Below are 21674 nucleotides of genomic sequence, written 5' to 3' on the forward strand. Positions count from 1 at the left end.
TAGCATGTGGCATGGGTAACAAGCCAGAGGTAACAAATCTGTTTGTTCTAGCTCTAAGCTTCCACCCTAGCTCCCTGAATTTCTGCTTTAAATATCCTCATCCCTTTTCCTACCTATGTTGTTGGTGCCTATGTGGACCACAACGTGGGGCTGCTCCCCCTCCCCCTTAAGGATCCCGAAAACATGATCTAAGACATCCTGGCATCTGGGAGCAACCACAAGTATCTCTCTTTCCCACAGAATCTCCTATCTGTTCTCCTAACTATGGAGTCCTCAATAACTAATGCTCTCCTCCTCTCTCCCCTTCCCTTCTGAGCAACAGGGACAGACTCTGTGTCAGAGACCTGTACCACATGGCTTACCCCTGGCAAGTCATCACCCCCCGCCCTCCCCAACAATATCCAAAACAGTATACTTATTATTGAGAGGAACGGGCACAGGGACTCCCTGCACTGTCTGCCGGTTCTCTTTCCATCCCTTGACTGCAACCTATCTACCATTTTTCTGTACCTGAGGTGTGACCATCTCCCTGTAACTTCTCTCAATTACCCCCTGACCCTCACGAATGATCTGAAGTTCATCCAGCTCCAGTTCCCTAATGTGGTTTCTGAGGAGCTAGAGTTGGGTGCAGTTCCCGCAGGTGAAGTCAGTGGATACACTTGTGGTGACCCTTACCTCCCACATCCTACAGGAGGAGCATTCACCTGCCCTATCATCCATTCCCACTGTTCTGAATTCCCAAACAGACTATATTAAAAAAATCTACTAACCTTACCAATCTGGGGCACAGAGCCATTTTATTTTGGTTAGAGGATGAGGATGGGTGGGAGACACTGCCTAAGTAGTGTTTTGGGTAAAGCAACGGCTCAAATATATTATCTCACTGACTCAGAAGTCCCGTGTCCGCTCCTGCTCAGCGTGCGCTTTGCCTATTCATGAGGTAAGGTTTTAAAGGATTAATTTACATTCCCAGCAGCCCCCGGTCCTCGCTCTCGCTGCTCCGAAAATGAAGGCCACTGACGCTCAAGGTAAGTCATTCTAAGAAGGAAATTTACCCTTCTGGCAGCCCCCTGGTCTTCGCTCTCGCTGCTCCTGAAAATACATTTCAGACAGAGGCCCATTGAGTCTGCACTGACCCTCCGGAGAGCATCTCACCAAGACCCAAACTCCCACCCTATCCCTGTACTCCTGCATTTACCATGGCTCATCCACCCAGCCTATACATTCCTGGTTACCACAGATAATTTAGCATGAGCAGTCCACTTAAACTGCACATCTTTGGATCAAGAGAGGGAAAGTGGCAATCTCCAAATTCCTTGATGTCATTCGTCTCCAGCAACCTACTGTTTTCTGTCTCGGCATTGGCTTCCAGGTATTCCAGTGGTCTGGCAGGTGGTCTTATTCAGGAGTGGCGATCTCAGCCTGGTATGTCGGTCTTCTTTGGTGCAGTATGCCTGTGCCCCAGCATGACAGTATTGTCCTGGAATGGTGGTCTCATCCCAGCTGCATCTTCTGGATATTCCATTATTCCTTCATAAACTTTCCTCATGCCCAGGAGCCTTTAACGGAACTGTGATGAATTCTGTCTTAAATTTACTTTTTTTATTATGTATGACTTCTGTCATTAATATAGGCTCTGTGGTGTGGTGACTTATAAAACTTTTCACTGTATTTTTCATGTAAAAGTACATGTGACGGTACATTTCTATTCTATTCTATTCTATTCTATTCTATTCTATTCTATTACATGAATACATTTCCATAGCCCTCTGGATCAGAGGATTTCAAAGATTCATCACCTTCTAAGTTAGAAATTTCCTCCTTATCTCAGTCTTAAATGGCCTGTAGAGATTATATTCAGCCAATAAGGTATGTGGGTATGCAAATTCATCAAAGTTTTCTGTAACTTGTTTCATCAAAATATTCATTGACATCCTTTGCATCAGAACTAAGGTGACAGCCTCATTCTTTGTGGAGTTGACTTCAGTACTGCTTTTTCTCTTCAGCCTTTGCATACTTATCACCATATGGTGATCTATCCTCTTTCCTCTGACATATGTACAGTGTAAGTATCTGAACTGGTGGCTGCGATTGTAAGATTGAGTGCCTCTTTAGCTTTACTCTGTTCTTCCTCTTCCTTCACTACTTTAGCAGAGTATGATAGAGAATTGTTCTGAGAGTTGAAGGATTAGGCATTTAGGTATACTTGTTATTAAACATTTCCATGTTGTGGTGACTGTGGCCTCAGTGATACTATTTCCCATAATGGTGAACAATCTCCAACCTGTATATATGCAGGCACATTTCTTTTCCAGTACTTTCCTGTAACCTCGTCTCATGTATTATCTTCTGTTGCAAGAAAAAGGGGAATTACATCAGTGAACATTATGCAATATATTTGAGTAATGTGACCAAATGAGTTGAAAAGTGACCAGTGTTTGTAAGCTGTAAAATGTAGCCATGAGAAATGCATCAGTGCTAAAGTGAGTGAGGGTAAGGTAGAACATCTGAAATTTTGTGTTGTGTCTATATTTATAGAAATTATTAGTAGATGAGTGACGGGGATATACTGGATTGAATAGTTAATACATACATGCATACAAGCTAAACATGAAACAATTGCTGCTAGCTAGATGAAGTTTTTGTTATATGCCATTTGATGGAGATCATTTACAATTTATGTACAATCACTTGGGATCACCTGAACAAATGAAGAGCAGGAGAAGGCCACTTGTCCCCTTTAGCTTCTTCTGTCATTTAGTGACTTTCTGGCTGATCTGATTACTTCATATTCTCACTACTCCTGATGACCTTTCACACCCTTGCTTATCAGGAATCTATCTACCAATGTCTTAAAAGTGTTCAAAGACTCTGTTTCCACTGTTTAATGAAGAAGAGATTTCCCTTGAGACACGACTCTCTGTGATCACGTGGGATTGGTTCTTCTCTATGCCTCCTGATTGAGTGTCTGGAGGGCCACCTGCCCTCTGTGGATACAGGATATCTCTTCTCTTTTCCACTTCCCATCAATCTTGTACACTTTCTAGAATCACATTGAACCTATTCATGACAAAGTGCAGGCTACCTTAAATCAGTACTAGCCATCCATTGATACTGAATCTCTGCAACTAATGATCATTTCAAGGAGCATAGTTGCATGCAGTGTAAATTTAGTGCAGTGCTTGCGGTGCCACGAGTAGGTAGATGTTAAGTGCACACAGTGAACCCTGCACCTATGTTCAAAGTCTTATCTTAATTCTCTCCCAATATCTTTGAAGTAAGTTCTTCATTTGTGTAAGTGTACCACAACTCATTTTCTCAATTACCATTGGCTCATTCTTTACAAATATTTCCCCAAATTACCAAACAAAATGATTATATTCCAAAAGAAAAAATGCTGGAAAATCTCAGCAGGTCTGGCAGCATCTGTAAGGAGAGAAAAGAACTGACATTTTGAGTCCAGATTCTAGCATCCACAGTAATTTGCTTTTATCCAGTTTTAGATTCCACCATCCGCAGTAATTTGCTTTTATCCTCTTTTCTCTCCTTACAGATGCTACCAGACTTGCTGAGATTTTCCAGCATTTTCTCTTTTGGTTTCAGATTCCAGCATCCGCAGTAATTTGCTTTTATCCAAAATCATTACATTGTCTGTGGTTCCTGAGAAACTTACTCATTGTCAACTCTTTCTCTCCATCATGTGGACCTTTCACTAAACACCTGAAAAGCCAAGAGCATCTTAGAATCAACACACACAACAAAATATTCCATTCCCCACCTCAGTTGGTCAAGATCAACATCTGGAAAATGTGGACTTTTCTCTGTATCTTGGGAGCCTCCTCTTGTTGAAGACAAATGTAGACAATGAAATTCATCACCTCCACTATGGCAGATCAGCTTTTGCCTACTAATGAATAGAGTATTTGAAGATGAGGATCTCAAACCCATGAGGTTAGGGTTTGCTGGGCAAACCCTATGTTCCTTTCTACTTCAGAGACAATGCATTGGGAACCTCAAAGCAGTGGAGGTTGCCACAAGCAGTACCTTTACAGATCCTCCAAATCTGATGCTAAGAAAGTCAGTCTCAAAGTTGCACCTCTCCCAAAACAACATGACCAGCAATATTCACTCAAAACCAATACCACCACTGCATGGGGACATAAAAATTGTATGCCTGACATCTGAGTCCTGAAGCAACTGTGCAACTCCAAATGCGTTTGCAATAGCAGACCCACGGGAGGATAGTGGAAATTATTTAGGGTATGTCCCCAGAAAATCCCTGAATATATCAGAACATCCCCACTGACTCATGGGAGGTCCTGTTCTTTGACTGATCAAAATGGAGAAGTTTTTTCAGGAAGGCACTTCATTAGGAGCATGCAGAGGTAGGAGATGAGACATTGGAGAGAGATCACAAATTTCCAACAGCACATCTGGTCCTTCAAGCATCACCTACCACACATGGAGCAGAGTCTTCCAATCACACATTGGACTTGTCAGCCATTTCATACCCTTAAATTAGTCATCTTCAATCCCAAGGAACTGCCTAAGAGTTTAAAATTGAGTAGAGTGATTTTAAGTAGTTGCCTTGTGTATAATGAATAACATCAGATTTGATATATTTTTCCTGAATTTATTCTGCATATACTGTATTGGGTGGATAGATCAGATTGGTGTATTTAATAGTTTTAGACTGTAAGTATTTTACTGGCTACTTATAAAACCCATTCCATCATTATAGAATAATCATGTTTCACTTTTTACTGGCCAATTTAAAAAAGATTATGACATGGTTTTCCCCTTAATTTTCTGGTAGTATTAGCAACTAAAACAAAATTAATAGACACTCTGTGGACGATAGCAATGTTCCTGAATAAGTTGTATTGAGCGCTATAGTCTTAACCAATGCTCAGCGCAAACTAGTCACAACTGTAGTGAATTGCAGTAATAAAAGTGAATTTTCTTTTGCCGCTGGCACACATTACTGACATGAAACAGAGTGGATTAATCTCTTTGAGTACTGAAAATGTCTTTTGGAACTTGCATATTTGTTAACTGCTAAAAATGAAGTCTTGTTCACAAGCTATACTGTGGAATGCTGAGACAGGCCATAACATGGAGTATCAGAACACAGGTTTGCATTTGCAATTGGCCACACAGTAAGCTCCAGATTTTAATCATGCCCCTGTTGGTAATTGCCAAATAGAGGTCAGGCATTTCCCCTCCAGGAAGTGAAAGAAAAACACAAAGATCAGTTATTCCATTAGAGAATGTTATGTAAGATCTTTTAAGAAGGTCTTTCACTTGCTGTATCAATGTTGGAATTGCTTTACTTACTGATAACATGTTTCTCTCTGAGTACAATAATGAAATGAGAGGGACCCAGCAAAAATTCCTGTCCAGTCAATATTTCACAGCCAGTCAAACTGAGAATGAATGCTCAGAAGTGCAATTGCTTATTTTCCAGTGTGATTTTAATAAACATCTTTTTATTCTAAAGGGAGAATTGGAGCATGAAAGACCAGAATAACATTGAATTAATCCTCAGCATCATTATCAGAAACTTGCATCTTTTTAGGTAGAGGGTTAATTGCACAAGCTACAATTAGCCACTTTTGGTAGGATCATAGGGTAAGGATTTTTAAGATCGTCCTCCCTAGACTGTGGTTACGAACAACATGCAGTGTTAGACAGTTTAGAACTCAGATAATACAGAAAAATATGATTGGTGACCATCCAGTGGAGCTGAAGGAGGTGAGCTTACTGTTCCAAGGAGGCATTGAAACAGTTCAATAACTCAATGCTTACCTGCAAGCTTACCTGCAAGCTTTAGGATCCTGACTTTAGAACCAAGTGAGAGTTAATGCTGAAGTATTGATTGATAAGGAGGCAAATCACTTTAGTTGAAATAAGCAGTAAGAATATATTATCTGAGGAGAATTGGATTGAAATCTGCTAGAGTATAATCAGAATGAGAACTATCCAGCTAGGAAAAAAATGATAAAAATGAAAATAGTTAACTGAGAAATCCAGGAAAATATTAAAAATTTGGGGCGGCATGGAAGCACAGTGGTTAGCACTGCTGCTTCACAGTGCCAGAGACCCGGTTCAATTCCCGCCTCAGGCGACTGACTGTGTGAAGTTTGCACATTCTCCCCGTGTCTGTGTGGGTTTCCTCCGGGTGCTCCGGTTTCCTCCCACAGTCCAAAAATGTGCAGGTCAGGTGAATTGGCCATGTTAAATTGCCCGTAGTGTTAGGTGTAGGGGAATGGGTCTGGGTGGGTTGCGCTTCGGCGTGTTGGTGTGGGCTTGTTGGGCCGAAGGGCCTGTTTCCACACTGTAAGTAATCTAATCTAATCTAATCTAAATCACATTTGGAGTATGTATTGCATGGTTATATATATTACAGTAGCAAATTAGATTGAAATGATAACACTATTTCAGAGATAAGGGTAACATGCAGGTTCAGCTGGCAGTTAGGAAGGCAAAAGCAGTTTTAACATTTGTTTTGAAGGCGCTAGAATGCAACAGCAGGGACACATTGCTGAGGCTGTATAAGGCTCTAGCCAGACTGCATTTTGAATATTGCGAGCAATTTTGGGATCAATATCTAAGGAAGGATGCGGTGGCCTTGGAGGGGGTTAGAGGCAGTTCACAAGAACGATCCTGGGAATAAATGGCTTGTCTCATGAGAAGTGGTTGACGACTCTCAATCTGTATGTGATGGAGTTTAGAAGAATAACGGGGAATCTAATTGAAATTTACAGAACACTGAGAGACCTGCATAGAGTAGATATGGAGAAGATAGAGAGACAAGGATCTAAGGACACAGTGTCAGCGTGGCAGCAGTCTGGGCTGGCTGGTTTTTTAGGTAACAACGAGGACGTGAGGAGAATGAGCACTGCTTTCCTGAGAGAAGTCAGCAGCCTTTGACATTGTTACTACCATTACACTAGAGTGATGCCTAAGCAATCCTCATAAATTATTGGATCAGAGCTTGATGAACTGTGGTGACTCCCTTTAAACCCCTTCGTGCAATATAATCACCAACTATGTCAAAGGTCTAGAGTTTCTACTGCAACACTCAGGCATTGCACAAATGCTACAAATTACATAAGGAAATTGTCAGAAAGTATCTGGAAAATAAAGAAAATCAAGAATCTCCTTAATAACTCTATGATATTTAGCACCTCCATGATAAAGTTATAATCATGTGTGTGTCATAAAAATAAAGAGTTGTAACAATCTAGCACAATCCTTAGTGAAAATTGCATTGGAAACTTCACTAGTATTAACTGACCTTTTCTTTATCACTGCTGAAGTTTATTTGCCTTTGTATAAGATGTGAGTGTCTTAAACTAATCACAATGTCAGTCAGGAGCATAAAGCTACTTTTGAAAAACAAAGCTTCTGGCCTGTTCCACTGTATCTGAGCTGGAGAATTGTTCATAAACTGGTCTTATTAACCTTTGAGATTGTGCACCAAGACACTGATTTTCTACTGAGTAGATTTTGTGTAGAAACAGTGTTAAAAGGTAAGAAAGCTTACCATTGTCACAGATGTACAGGATGTAATTTGTGACATTTTGAGTGCATAATTGGGTATAAATGTGACTGAAGTAATTCAAACATGGAGTTTCAGGGAAGACGGGCCTGGATTTGAAAATGAAAACAAAATCAAGGACCTTGGAAAGAAAGATTGTTTAGAATTGAGAAAGCAGTTTTTAAGATTGAGGTTAAGGATTTCTTTTTAAGGAAAGCGATGATAATGACCAATTTAAAAGTGAGTGAAACCTGAAGAGACATAACCATGAACAATATCAGCTAACATATCAGCTAGGAAAAGAAGGTGGCTAGTCAGCCGTTTACTGAAAATAAGACTGAAACAGCAGGACATGCTATAATAACTTCTGTATTAACTGAAACTATTCACTGGCAAATTTGCAGTAACCAATTTGAGGGATTAAAAGAGTCAGTACATTAAATCTGTTCTCCTCGGTAAAGTTGCTTGGGAATGCGAGCACATTGGTGACCTATTAACATTACTGGGCAGTCAAGGGGTAACTAAATGAGTGACTACTTTCACCAAGCTACAGCTCCATGTACAAAGCAGAATGCAATGTTTTATGAAGTGAGGACAGAGACTTGATTGACATGGAAATATTTTTCCAAATCCTCACATCAACAGAAAAGTTGGTCTTGAGCCCACTAACATTGAATCCTGCTGTCACATGTAATTATATGCTAAGAGCAGACACAAATGATTCAGACTAGGACTTCCATTCCTATTTGGGAAGAAGTGGCACTTGAGGGAGCTGATAGCTGATCTGTATGGAGGCTAGACTAGAGGCAAGTCTGGGATTTTGGATGGGGAAAGTAATGGAGGATTGGTTTCAAGGTTGGGAACATTATTAGGGGTACAATCTGTGGGGTTGGATATTTGTTTTCAATAGGCATTGGGGAAATCCCCTCCAAAAGAGGTCCCAGAAAGTGGCTGGGGGCCCACTCTGAATCAATCAAGTCTGATGTTAGTATATTATCGTCATGTGGGAGCAAGATAGTGTCGGAGGTCTGGGAGGAATAGCAGGCATTATAGCCCGTTCACAATAACCATGACTGATTTGAAATAGTAAGATCTAGTGCTCAGGGTTGCATATTTTTATGTAATAACGTATTAAATACAAAATAAAAGGTCTCACTGACAATTTTTTATTCAATCTTTTTTATACATGATATGAAACAGAGTGTAATTCTGTTCTGTGGGACTTCTCACTGCTGAAAACATATTTTCAATCACTAAAATAATTCCACATTTTTACAGATTGTCTACACAATCTTTTACAGTTCCCATGGCAGGAGACTGAACAGCAGTCGCTATTTATTCAGCTTGCCTATGCCTGTTAATGGCAATGATGTTTTCTGTTGCAAGTTGCTGGAATGTGAGATGAAAGTGGTACTATGGTCTTTACAGGGCATCAGGGATCTGAATGAACAGGTGTATTTCTTTATTCAAACAGATTGAAGTATTGCGGAATTATTAGTGCAAAGACTGAGATGTAAGAGTGAATTATAATGGTGTCTTCAGTGTCAAATAAGCTACAATGAGAGATAGATATAAAGAGAAAAAGAAAAATTAACTTTAGAGAAAAAGTGACTGAAAGGAAAAATTCTTAAGAGTTGAAGAAGAGTTTCAATAGCACCAAACACTTTTCCTATTGTTAAAAGGATACTCAGACTTGAAGTGACTTTGTGACAATTTACTTGTAGCTACTGGCAGAAGTACAGCAATCTAAACCAATCAAATGCGTTTAATTTGTAAACCTGACAACAATATGCCATTAGAATTTTAGAATCCCTACAGTGTGGAAACAGGCCCTTCAGCCCAACAAGTCCACATCGACCCTCCGAAGAGTCATCTGCCCAGACCCATTCCCCTACCCTGTTACTCTACATTTACCTTTTTTTTGAACTCTTTGTTTCAATTAATGTATGTTTATTTAGACAAGATGAAGAGGAGTGAAATGAGACAAAGCTTTTGTTATTGCTATTGTGATGCCCCTGTCTGATTGTTACTTTTTTAGGATTGTTAAGAGTAGCAATTATCTTCAAAACATTTTTCTGAATAGGTTTTCTTTGGGTTTATTTCAAAATATGTTATTTTTATCTTATGACTCATTGGTTTCAATGTGCATATTGAATGACTAGGCATGGAGGATGCAGGGCAAGAGAATGTGCATGGAAGGCCTGAAGGCATTATGGAGGACATGGAATGAGTCATAGCAGGTCATGCGTAAGCCCTTTTAAGCATAACTTGCAAAAGTTTCCTGAATCCAAACTATAGTTCATAACTCCTCTGAGTTTCATGTCCTTAAGAAGCTGAGCAGAATCCTCAAAGATTATGACTAGGGTTGTGCTGGTGGTTGTGGAGTGTGGAGAGTTATAAGACACCTACACCCACAATGGAATCAACTGGGCTCGGGTCTGAACTTGGTTGGAGGGGAGTGGTGAGGGGGGTTCCTGCTTGTCCGTGAAACTTGCTTGCTCAGTGAATATTGACAGGAATTATGGAATTGGATCCTGTTTGCCATTTTGGCTCAACCTTGTGAAATAGTCAAGACCAAAACCTTCCACTGGGCATGATATATGATCCTTGTTGTCCTCTTTTAATAAGCCAAAGTTCTGGATTTCAGTATGTCACCTGAAGAAACTATCAAATTGGAAGTTTGGTGCTGTGATGGCGCAGCTGCTTTGGGCTAAACCTAATTGTTTGAGACAAAATAATTGCTCCATCTCTTTCAATTCATAGAATCAAGGAATCCCTGCAGTGTTGAAACAGGTCCTTCAGCCCAACAAGTCCACAGCGACCCTCCGAAGAGCAATCCACTCAGATCCACTCCCCCACCTTATTAGTCTACATTTACCCCTGATGAGTGCACCTAACCTACACACTCCTGAACACTGTGGGCAATTTAGCATGGCCAATTCACCTAACCTGCACATCTTGGAGCCCCTGGAGGAAACCCATGCAGACACGGAGAATATGCAAACTCCACAGTTGTGGAGTTACAGTCTCTCCTGTAGAGTTACAGTCATTTGATGGTTTGAGTCCCTCCCATACTCTCTGGCAATTATCTAACAGGCACAAATAGCTTCAAAATGTTTACTGAGATCACAGTCTGAAATATCAAGTGGTCAAAGTGAATCCACAACAGAGGGTAAAAATGCAGTCTCCATTAACTTCTCATGTAAATCCACCATGAGAATAGTTTAACCTATCGTTTAATGTCCCCTTAAATGTCTGCTACAATGTCGATATTGATCTATCCTGAAGCCTAATAAACCACTTTAATTCAGTTATCTTAGCTCTCATGCCCACATAGATTTAATATTCAGATTGAAATATTATTCTTAGACCAATAGTCTCTCATGTAAATTGAATGTAAATGTAATCATATTATGGTCACTACAAGACCTGGTAGCGTCAATACCTCTGGGCCAGAAGGCTTAGATTCAAGTCTGGAATGTGTTATAACATATCCAAAGAGATTAATTTAAAAATAGCTATTGTGGTTGCTGCTACTTAGGATTGTCTTTACTCTGAAGTCAATAATTAACCCTGTCACACTAAACAATGTAAAACAATTGATTCTAATTTAACCTGCTCTCTGGTCAGTTCCAAAATACACTGCTCTATGAATAACCTCAAAAGTATTCTATGAACTTCTCATCCAGTCTACTATTAATCTGACTTTTCTAGTGTCTATGTAGAATAAAGCTACGCTTGATTATTGTTGTCCCCTTATCACAGGCAGCCAATATTTTTTTTTGTATGCTTTTTCTTGTTTATATAAATTTATATTTATAGGCCCTGTAGATGTTTCCTATTCATGACTTATTTCCCCTCCTATTACTCATCTTCACCTAAATTGATTCTACATGCTCATCTGCTGAAACAGATTCATTGCACAAATGCTATCCTTGATTAATAATGCTATCTCTCCACCTTTTACCTTGATTCTTAATCTTGATTATCACATACACTTCAATATTCCGGACCAAATCCTTATCCTCCTGCAGCCCCATCTCCATCATGGTGATCAGATCATATTTAATTGCATCAATATATGCTATCGGGTAATTTACTTTGTTATAAATGCTGTGAATGATTGGATTAAAGTCAAGTATGAGATCATTGCACTCTCAGGTCATGTGAAATAATGGCATGATTGTATCATGAATATATCTCTTAAAGGTATACTGACACACGGACTGAATGACAAAACACAACAAGTAGGAGTCCAGTTTGCATAACTTTATAGGATTCCTGGCTAAGTCTGGTTGTCTGAAAGTTTGGGGGTACTTAATGGACCATTGAGTATATGTGAAGTCCCATTACTTTTCAAACTCCTGTTTCACCCAGGTTCCATCAGAGTAGGAAACTGCTGGCCTGAATATTATGAAGTGACATCAACTCTATCAGTACTATCTGGGTGAAATTTATCATTTAAAAAAGTTGCAGCAGTTTAAAAAATGTTTGTGCTTGCTGAGCTCCTATTCAGTGCTGCAACTTGTAGAATGGGTGCATGAAGTGATGGAAACCAAGCAACAAAAACACCGAGATGAGGAAATAACACATTTATATCAAATTATGCTGCCACGATTTTAATTGAGGTGTGACTTATGGATTTCAAAGCAGTCTAGTTTCCACAATCAAAGAGCCAAGATGACCAGTCTAAATATGGATTCTGGAGTGTGGTGCTGGAAAAGCACAGCAGGTCAGGCAGAATCCGAGGAACAGGAGAATCGACGTTTCAGGCAAAAACATTTTCCCCGAATTTTCGATTCTCCTGCTCCTTGGATGCAACCTGACCTACTTGCTTTTCCAGCACCACACTTTTGACTCTAATCTCCAGCATCTGCAGTCCTCACTTTCGCCTAAATATGGATTGTATTTTAATGATCATCATTGGATGTTCTCTTGGATGAAATTTCATCACACTGCAAAAAAGAAAATGCAGGACTCCTTGGGGAAGCTCTGCAAATATTAACATGTTTTTCAGTGAGATTTAGATTTGTGGGCATTAAGAAGAGTTTGCATTAATCATTCTTTTTATTTTCTCCTGTAACATTCCAAGCAATAGTTTGGCTTCTTATGAAAAATGTTTGAAACAATTGGCAACAAATATATTTATAAGTCCTCTTTCAGTTTAATTGTTGAATGAATTTCTGTGCTTTATATCTTTTTATTTGATAGGTTTATTCAGAAGTTAGCTTTCCACCTACAATATTGATATCTGAATTTATATGTGATACCATAAAGTACATTTTATGAACTCCTAATCCCAGTGCACACATAGGCTGCTAATATTGGAAGTTTAGGAGCAAGACTAGAAAGCTGTGCTGGATTTTATATTCATCTTAATCATTGCAAATCCTGCAGGGCTCACTAATCTCTGAGATAGCTTTCAATGCATGCTAGAACATAAATGTAAAGAAATTCAATGAAATTTACACTCCAGATGCCACGTAATATCTAATACAGATTTTGGTTTTGCGCTTAACACTACATCTAGTATGCCTCCAAATTTTTAACTAACCTAGATGTATTCTTGAAAGGAGACAGACCTGTACTTTAGCAGCAGAATAAACCACAATGGGTCTGTAGCCCCATAAGTATAAGGATAATAGTTGACCCTTCACAAATCTACTGGAATTCAGGGAATCCTTTGATTTGACTGGGGATGGCAGGTATTCATAGTTCTAAGACTTATTTTTGTGATTTTATGGGATGTGAATATCATTTGTTGCTCATCCCTTTCTGCATATTTTGCTCGGCCTTTTTACATGGCAACCACATTGTTCGGTTCTGAAGTTACAAGTAAGGATTGCAGATTTTCTTCCTTAAAAGGCATGAGTAAATTAGATTTTTTTTTAACTGAGATTAACATTTTATTCCAAAGTTTTATTAATTTCAAATCCACCAGCCACCAATGTGGGATTTGAACCTAGTTGACTGACCCCCTACCAACCCACCCTCCCCTCCCAACACTTTCCTCTGCCACTGCAGGAATTGTAAGACCTGCACCCACACCTCCCTTCCCCTCCATCTAAGGCCACAAAGAAGCCTTCCACATCCATCAGAGTTTTACCTGCACTGTCACACATTTCATTTACTGCATCCATTGCTCCCGATGTGGTCTCCTCTACATCGGGGAGACAGGACAGCTACTTGCAGAACGCTTCAGAGAACATCTCCGGGTCACCTTCACTAACCAACCCCATCGCCGAACACTTCAACTTGCCCTCCCAGTCCGTTAAGGACATGCAGGTCCTGGGTCTCCTCCTCCATCACTGCATAACCACCTGATTCCTGGAGGAAGAATGCCTCATCTTCTACCTTGGGACTCTCCAACCACATGTCATTAATGTGGATTTCACCAGTTTCCTCATTTCCCCTCCCCCCACCTCATCCCAGATCCAACCTTCCAACTCGACACCACCCTCATGACCTGTCCTACCTGTCCATCATCCTTCACCCTCATCTCCGACCTATCACCATTACCCTCACCTCCATCTTCCTGTTGCACTCTCAGCTACTTTCCCCCAAGCCCCACCACCTTCCCATTTATTTCTCCACTTCCTTGGCTCACCAGCCTCAATCCTGAAGAAAAGGTTTTGCCCATAACATCGATTCTCCTGTTCCTCGGATGCTGCCTGACCTGCAGTGTTTTTCCAGCACCACATTCTCGACTCTGACTGACCCTCATGTATTGACATTGCCAGTATGCCACCATGTTCAGCCTTGGTCATTGTGGACCTGTCTGGGAGGAGACACAGACAGGTCATCTCCTGAAGGGAATGCCCCGGTCAAGATAAGCAGCTACTCATTAAAAAATACAGTAATTGAAACTCTTTAGAGAGTGCTTAATAGAGGATATATGTGGCTTTTTGATTTTATTAATCTTATAGCCCTGAATCTTTAGTGACAATAGTGTTAATTTTTATTGCCATAAACATAACGTAAAATGTGAAAGAAAATATAAGAAATCTCAAAACATCACCTTGACTGACTGGACGTTCTCCCACTATCCCCATCCTATTGGGAATGTTTCTTGTAATAGTTAAAACCAGGCAATGTTATAGAATTCAAAAAAATATAGAATTACTTCCGTGTGAAAGCGGGCCATTTGACCCATTGAGTCCACACTGACCCTCCAAAAAATATCCCACCCAGACTCACATCCTTACCCTATCCCTGTAACTCTGTATTTCCCATAACTAATCCACCTAATCTACATATCCCAGGACACTATGGACAATTTAGCATGGCCAATCAACCTAACCAACACATCCTTGGACTGAGAGGAAACTGAAGAACCCAGAGGAAACCCATGTAGACACGGGGAGAATGTGCAAACTCTATACAGTCATTCAAAGGTAGAATTGAACTAATGTACCTGGTGCTGTGAGGCAACAATACTAACCGGTGAGCCACCATGCCACCCCAAGGCACTCTGTCAGAATATCCAGAACCAGCTATGATGGCGAACTCCTAGAAGAGAAAATTCAACATTTGGGATACAGCTACACCTAGCAAGTTAAAATCAGTTTATTTAATTATTACCAATGAAACAGCACATTCAATGATTAATGTTTGAATTTTACTGATTTTCTTGCAGGGATCTGAGATTTAACAGGATCAGAGAAATTCCACCTGGAGCTTTTAAGAGGCAAAAGAACCTAAACACACTGTGAGTGATTATTCAGTTTCGCTTGTTAACCTCATTTTATGCACTCAGCAAGTAAACTATAGAGATACACCTGTGGACAGCAATTCTGCACTGGAGGTATACATCAGAGGGAGTATGTCGTTTCTGTTACTGCATCATATGCTCCAAATAATGTTATATTTTTAAGCTAAATGAAAATAAAATTATTGTATGTAATCATTCAAAACTGAGCTCATATAAAATTGACCCCAAGATATTTGCTAAAAAAGAACATATACTGTATGAATAAGTCAGTGCTGGTTTTTCAAGGATCAAAGCCCAAACGTTTCAGAAAAAAATCTTGACAATCATTTTAAAAACTTCAATTTATTATCCAATGTTTTTTGAAAAAAAGTTGCATTTACTTCACTTCTTCAAGCTTCCACTTGTTAATTACTACATGAACAATGTGGATCCCACGTCATGCTTGTAGGGAGAAAATGGCAGATCGGTGAGAATTCAAAAGCAATATAACTGAGGTTAATGCAGAGAAGAACTTCTCTGGTGACTTTTCATTAAGTTCAGCCTGAGTCTGTGTTACCATTCAGCACCCTCACTGCTCCTGGCGAGGCAGGGAAAGTTAGATGCCTTGCAAGTTCAGTTCTTTGCAATGTTGACTCAGTGCAATCCTCCTGCACCAAGGCCGAGCTGAGGGTTGGAGCTGTTGATGTGATATTTTCTGGTGTCGCAGCACTGCTTTTGCTTTTCCTTCTGGCTCATGAGCAGCATTGAAACTCCAGACAATATGCTGCTTCCTCTCCAGAATGTGAGGTGGTGCTGTTGGGAAGGCTACTTAATAAAAATATGTAAAGTGAGAGATAAAGAGAATAACTGACTGGTATGGGCATGCCCCACTGCATTACCTTATGGACTATTTTCAGAGCGATGTTAGATGAGCTGGTTGGATTTGTTTCAGTTGAAAGCATTTCTCAACTTTTTTTGCGTTATTGACCTCAAACATTTGACTTTTACCCATGTACATACAGAATTATCTTTTGTAAATAACTGGAGAAATGAAAATATGGTAAAATGTAAATGACTTGCAGATGTAATCAAAGGGGAGCTAGCTAATTCGATACAAAATTGGCTTGAAGATAGGAGACAGAAGGTAGTGTTAGAGACTTGTGGTTCAGACTGGAAACCTGTGACTAGAGGTGAATGCAAGGATCGGCACTGAGTCCACTGTTCTTCATCATTTATATAAATGATTTGAATGTGAACATGGGAAATGTGGTTTGTAAGTGTACAGATGACACCAAAATTGGTGGTGTAATGGACAATAAAGAAGGTTATCTTAGAATGCAACGGGACCTTGATCAAATGAGCCAATGGACTGAGGAGTGGCAGATGGAGTTCAATTTAGATAAATGTGAGGTGTTGCGTTTAGTAAGGCAAACTAGGGCAGGACTTATTATGTTAATGGTAGGACCCTGGGGAGTGTTGTCAAACAATAAAACCTAGGGGTGCAGTTGCATAATTCCTTGAATGTGGAGTACCAGGTAGACAGGGTAGTGAAGATTGTCTTCATTAGTAATTCATTGAGTATAGGAGTTTGAATGTCACGTTGCGGCTGTACAGGCCACTTGCAGAATACTGGTTCAATTCTGGTGTCCCTGAAAAATGTTGTTAAACTTGGGAAGATTGAGAGAAAATTTCCAAAGATATTGCTGGGATTGGAGGGCTTGAGTTACAAGGAGAGGGTGAATAAGCTGTGGATATTTTCCATGGAGCATCGGAGGCTGAGGTTTATGAAATCATAATGGACATGGACATGGATAGGGTGAATAACCAGGGTCTTTCACTAGGGAAGGGAAGTCCAAAACAAGAGGGTTATAGGTTTTATGGTGAGAGGGGTGTGATTTATAAGAGACCTGAGGGGCAACCTTTTCACAGAAAGTGTGATGCATGTATGGAATGAGCTGCCAGTGGAGGTGGTGGAGGAAAACATGGGCCAAATCCCACAGTTAGGATTAGATCAGTTTAAGATATCTGGTCAGTATGGGTGATCTGGACTGAAGTGTCTGTTTCTGTGCTGTATAACTCTATGACTGTATGAACATAGTGTGTTTCGTCACATGAAACACGCAATTGATGGTAACAATGTTCCAGATAATTAATAACGATGTCAAGAGCCAAATGCTGTAGTTGCAATATCTAATTGTGATATCCAAAACACATGAACAAATTCCTATTAATTGTTCCTCATCTATTTTTGTCAAGAATTTTGTTTAATTTATTATTTTTAAAATGTTTTCCTAAGCTATGAACTCCTTGGCCAAGGTGTTGCTGGGTTATCTGCTTCTAAGCCTGTACCAATTCTGCATGTTTTCCAGTAATTGAAAGGTGGCCAAGCACGGTACCGGTGTGACCTCATGACAGCTTTCATAGAACATAGAACAGTACAGCACAGAACAGGCCCTTCAGCCCACGATGTTGTGCCGACCATTGATCCTCATGTATGCATCCTCAAATTTCTGTGACCATATGCATGTCCAGCAGTCTCTTAAATGTCCCCAATGACCTTGCTTCCACAACTGCTGCTGGCAAGACATTCCATGCTCTCACAACTCTCTGTGTAAAGAACCCACCTTTGACATCCCCTCTATACTTTCCTCCAACCAGCTTAAAACTATAACCCCTTGTGTTAGCCATTTCTGCCCTGGGAAATAGGCTCTGGCTATCGACTCTATCTATGCCTCTCATTATCTTGTATACCTCAATTAGGTCCCCTCTCCTCCTCCTTTTCTCCAATGAAAAAAGTCCGAGCTCAGTCCACCTCTCTTCATAAGATAAGCCCTCCAGTCCAGGCAGCATCCTGGTAAACGTCCTCTGAACCCTCTCCAAAGCATCCATATCTTTCCTATAATAGGGCAACCAGAACTGGACGCAGTATTCCAAGTGCGGTCTAACCAAAGTTTTATAGAGCTGCAACAAGATCTCATAACTGTTAAACTCAATCCCCCTGTTAATGAAAGCCAAAACACCATATGCTTTCTTAACAACCCTGTCCACTTGGGTGGCCATTTTAAGGGATCTATGTACCTGCACACCAAGATCCCTCTGTACCTCCACACTGCCAAGAATCCTATCCTTAATCTTGTACTCAGCTTTCAAATTTGACCTTCCAAAATGCATCACCTCGCATTTATTCAGGTTGAACTCCATCTGCCACCTCTCAGCCCAAATCTGCATCCTGTCAATGTCCCGCTGCAGCCTACAACAGCCCTCTATACTGTCAACGACACCTCCAACCTTTGTGTTGTCTGCAAACTTGCTGACCCATCCTTCAATTCCCTCATCCAAGTCATTAATAAAAATTACAAACAGTAGAGGCCCAAAGACAGAGCCCTGTGGAACACCACTCACCACTGACTTGCAGGCAGAATATTTTCCTTCCACTACCACTCGCTGTCTTCTGTTGGCCAGCCAATTCTGTATCCAGACTGCTAAGTTCCCCTGTATCCCATTCCTCCTGACCTTCTGAATGAGCCTACCATGGGGAACCTTATCAAATGCCTTGCTGAAGTCCACATACACCACATCCACAGCTAATCAACTTTTCTAGTCACATCCTCAAAGAACTCGATAAGGTTTGTGAGGCATGACCTGCCCCTCACAAAGCCGTGTTGACTGCATTTAATCAAGCCATGCTCTTCCAGTTGGTCATAAATCCTATCCCTCAGAATCCTTTCTAACACCTCGCAGACGACAGACATGAGACTTACTAGTCTGTAATTGCCAGGGATTTCCCTATTTCCTTTCTTGAAGAGAGGAATTACATTTGCCTCTCTCCAGTCCTCAGCGAGGATGCAAAGATCTCCGCAAGTGGCGAAGCAATCGCATTTCTCATTTCCCAAAGCAGCCGAGGACAAATCTGGTCCGAGCCTGGCGACTTGTCAATCTTAATGTTTGACAAAATTTTCAGCACATCAGCTTCCTCTATCTCAATCCATTCCAGCATGCCCACTTGCTCTTCAAAGGTTTCATTCACTACAAAGTTCGTTTCTTTCATAAAATCAGAAGCAAAAAACTCATTTAGGGCTTCCTCTACCTCCTCAGACTCCACACACAAGTTCCCTATGCTATCCATGATAGGTCCTACTCTTTCTTTGACCATTCTCTTATTCCTCACATAAGTGTAAAATGCCTTTCATTTGATGTTTATTGTTTCATTCTGTCAACTGTCTTTAGACAAGGTTTTTGTGCAAGACATTGCAAATGTAAAGTTATATCCTAGTTCTTGAAGCAACTGTACCTTTTGAAGAAAATCCTGATGCAGTACTAAAGCATGTGTCATGAGAAGGTTCCAAAGCACAGAGATTTCCTTTTAGCTTATTATACACTATATCAGAATATTTCTTGGAACTGTGCTAAGACTCTGTTTGAGAGTCATGGGCATTGAGTATGATGTTCTTGCCGAGAATGTTAGAAGAACAACAGACTGACTCACTGCATTGTTACTCAGCAGGTGTGATTAAAATACTCCTATAACAACTAAACTTGGGCAGCAGAAAAATTCATGAATATGTACAAGATCAGTGAAATTCACTATTGATATATTTTTAGAATTTGTGAAGGAAATGGTTGCAAAATTAATTTCATTCCTAAAACTACATGAATAGATCTTTTCAGGTGTTTTAGTTAGTTCGCTAAGATAAATTGAATAAAACAAAACCAAAATCTGCAGCGTGAGAATGTAACAATATAAGAAGTATAACAGAAGTTAAAGTATATTATTTGACGCATTGAACCACCTTGGACATTCAAGAAGATTGAGGCTAATCTTCAAACTAAATTTGATCTTGTCACAAAGTTGCCATATTCTTTCATTTTCTTTGTCCCCATAAATCTATTGAAAAATGTCTTGAACATATCCTATGTTTAAACATCCACAATTTTATTGAGTAGGAATTCTTGAGTTTCACAACCTTTGAGCAAAGCAATGCCTCCTCATCTCTGGTTTGAATGATTTAATCCCTTGTTCTGAGACAATGAATTTGTGTTCTCAATTTCTTGCAGAGGAAGGCATCTTTTTTAGCCTATGTCTGTTAAGCCTTTTAAGAATGTGATATGTTTCTGTTAAATCACCACTGATTCTTTTTCCCAACAGTGAATATAATCCTAGTTTACCATTTTGTTCTCATTGGACAATTCCGCTAATTCCATGAATCAGTCCAATTAATCTTTGTCTATTACCCCGACAGTTACTTTACATCTTCCTCACGGATAGGTTTCCCACAAAATTGAACATGCTATACTTACCTCTAATCTTATTCATTATTGTAGATTGTAAATAGTTGATGTGTATTTCGCAGTACTGGAATAGTCACAGCTGACCAACTTTATTTTTAACCTCTGTGTTTGGCCAATTACGTTATTCCTGAAGAAGTGCTTATGCCCGAAACGTTGATTCTCCTTCTCCTTTGATGCTGCCTGACCTGCTGCGCTTTTCCAGCAACACATTTTTAAGCAATTGCATTATTCACAAGCTATGCTTATATAACACTCCCCAATCCTATGAATGCTAATTGTGTGTAGTAATCTCTTGTGAAGCACTCTTTGAATATTACTTGAAAATCCAAATAAACTACATCGATTCATTTCCACTTATCAAACTGTCAGTTACATTGTTTAAAAACTAACAAATTTGTCAAACATGATTTATCTTTCATAAATACATGCTGCACCTGCTTAATCAGATCGTGATTAGTGTGCTGTTACCAATTATTTGATAATAGATTCTGGTATTTTACCTACTAATGGTGGCTGTCATTTCCATTTTCTCTTTTTTTTAAATACGGAGTTCTGTTTCCTAACACACATTCATTGATAACTGTTCTACAGTCTAAGGAGCATTGAAGATAAAAACCAACACATCCACTCTCTCTGCAGCTAGTTCACATAGGATGTGGTTAATCAGATCTAGGACGTACTGATTTCTTTAAGCTCCTGATTTTCTATAAGTGTTTGAATCTGTATTATTTCTGGACTGTTTTGTGTCTTTTACCTTAAAGAGAGATAAAAAGTGTTTCAATAATGTTTCTGCCATTCCTTATTTCCCATTATAATTTCCCCTGACTCTATCTTTAATAGTCTCATATCTTCTTTTGTTCATCCCTTTCTATTTGTGTGCCTCTGGAAATATTTATAAACTTCTTTCATGTTTCCTGCTAATCTACTCTCATATTGTTCTTTCTTATCAATCTTTTGATCTTCCTTTGCTGTATTCTAAACATTTCCCAATCCTTATGCTTTCCATTGTTTTTTGGTAATATAAGTTACTTCCTTTGAACTACTGCTGTAGTTAATTACTCTTAGCCTTGGTTGGGCCACTTTTTCTGGGTGTTTTTGTAAATCTGTAAATTTTGTATTCATTCTTTGAATTAACCTGGTCAACGCTTGCTT

At 39.7% G+C, this 21674-nt stretch overlaps 1 protein-coding gene across 3 annotated transcripts in view; it reads left to right on the forward strand.

Moving 5' to 3' along the window:
• Positions 1 to 21674, forward strand: part of LOC122549088 (peroxidasin homolog) — a 589463-nt gene that overhangs the window by 182083 nt on the left and 385706 nt on the right. For all 3 annotated transcript variants that reach the window (XM_087986415.1, XM_043688312.2, XM_043688313.2), the window contains exon 2: positions 15180 to 15251. In XM_087986415.1, the coding sequence (XP_087842541.1) occupies positions 15180 to 15251 (72 nt within the window). The remainder of the gene's footprint in view (positions 1 to 15179; positions 15252 to 21674) is intronic.

This window comes from Chiloscyllium plagiosum, unplaced genomic scaffold, assembly GCF_037043375.1.
Source record: "Chiloscyllium plagiosum isolate Xiang-an unplaced genomic scaffold, Cpla_swu_hap1 HiC_scaffold_4, whole genome shotgun sequence".
In the NCBI taxonomy this organism is placed as follows: Eukaryota; Metazoa; Chordata; class Chondrichthyes; order Orectolobiformes; family Hemiscylliidae; genus Chiloscyllium; species Chiloscyllium plagiosum.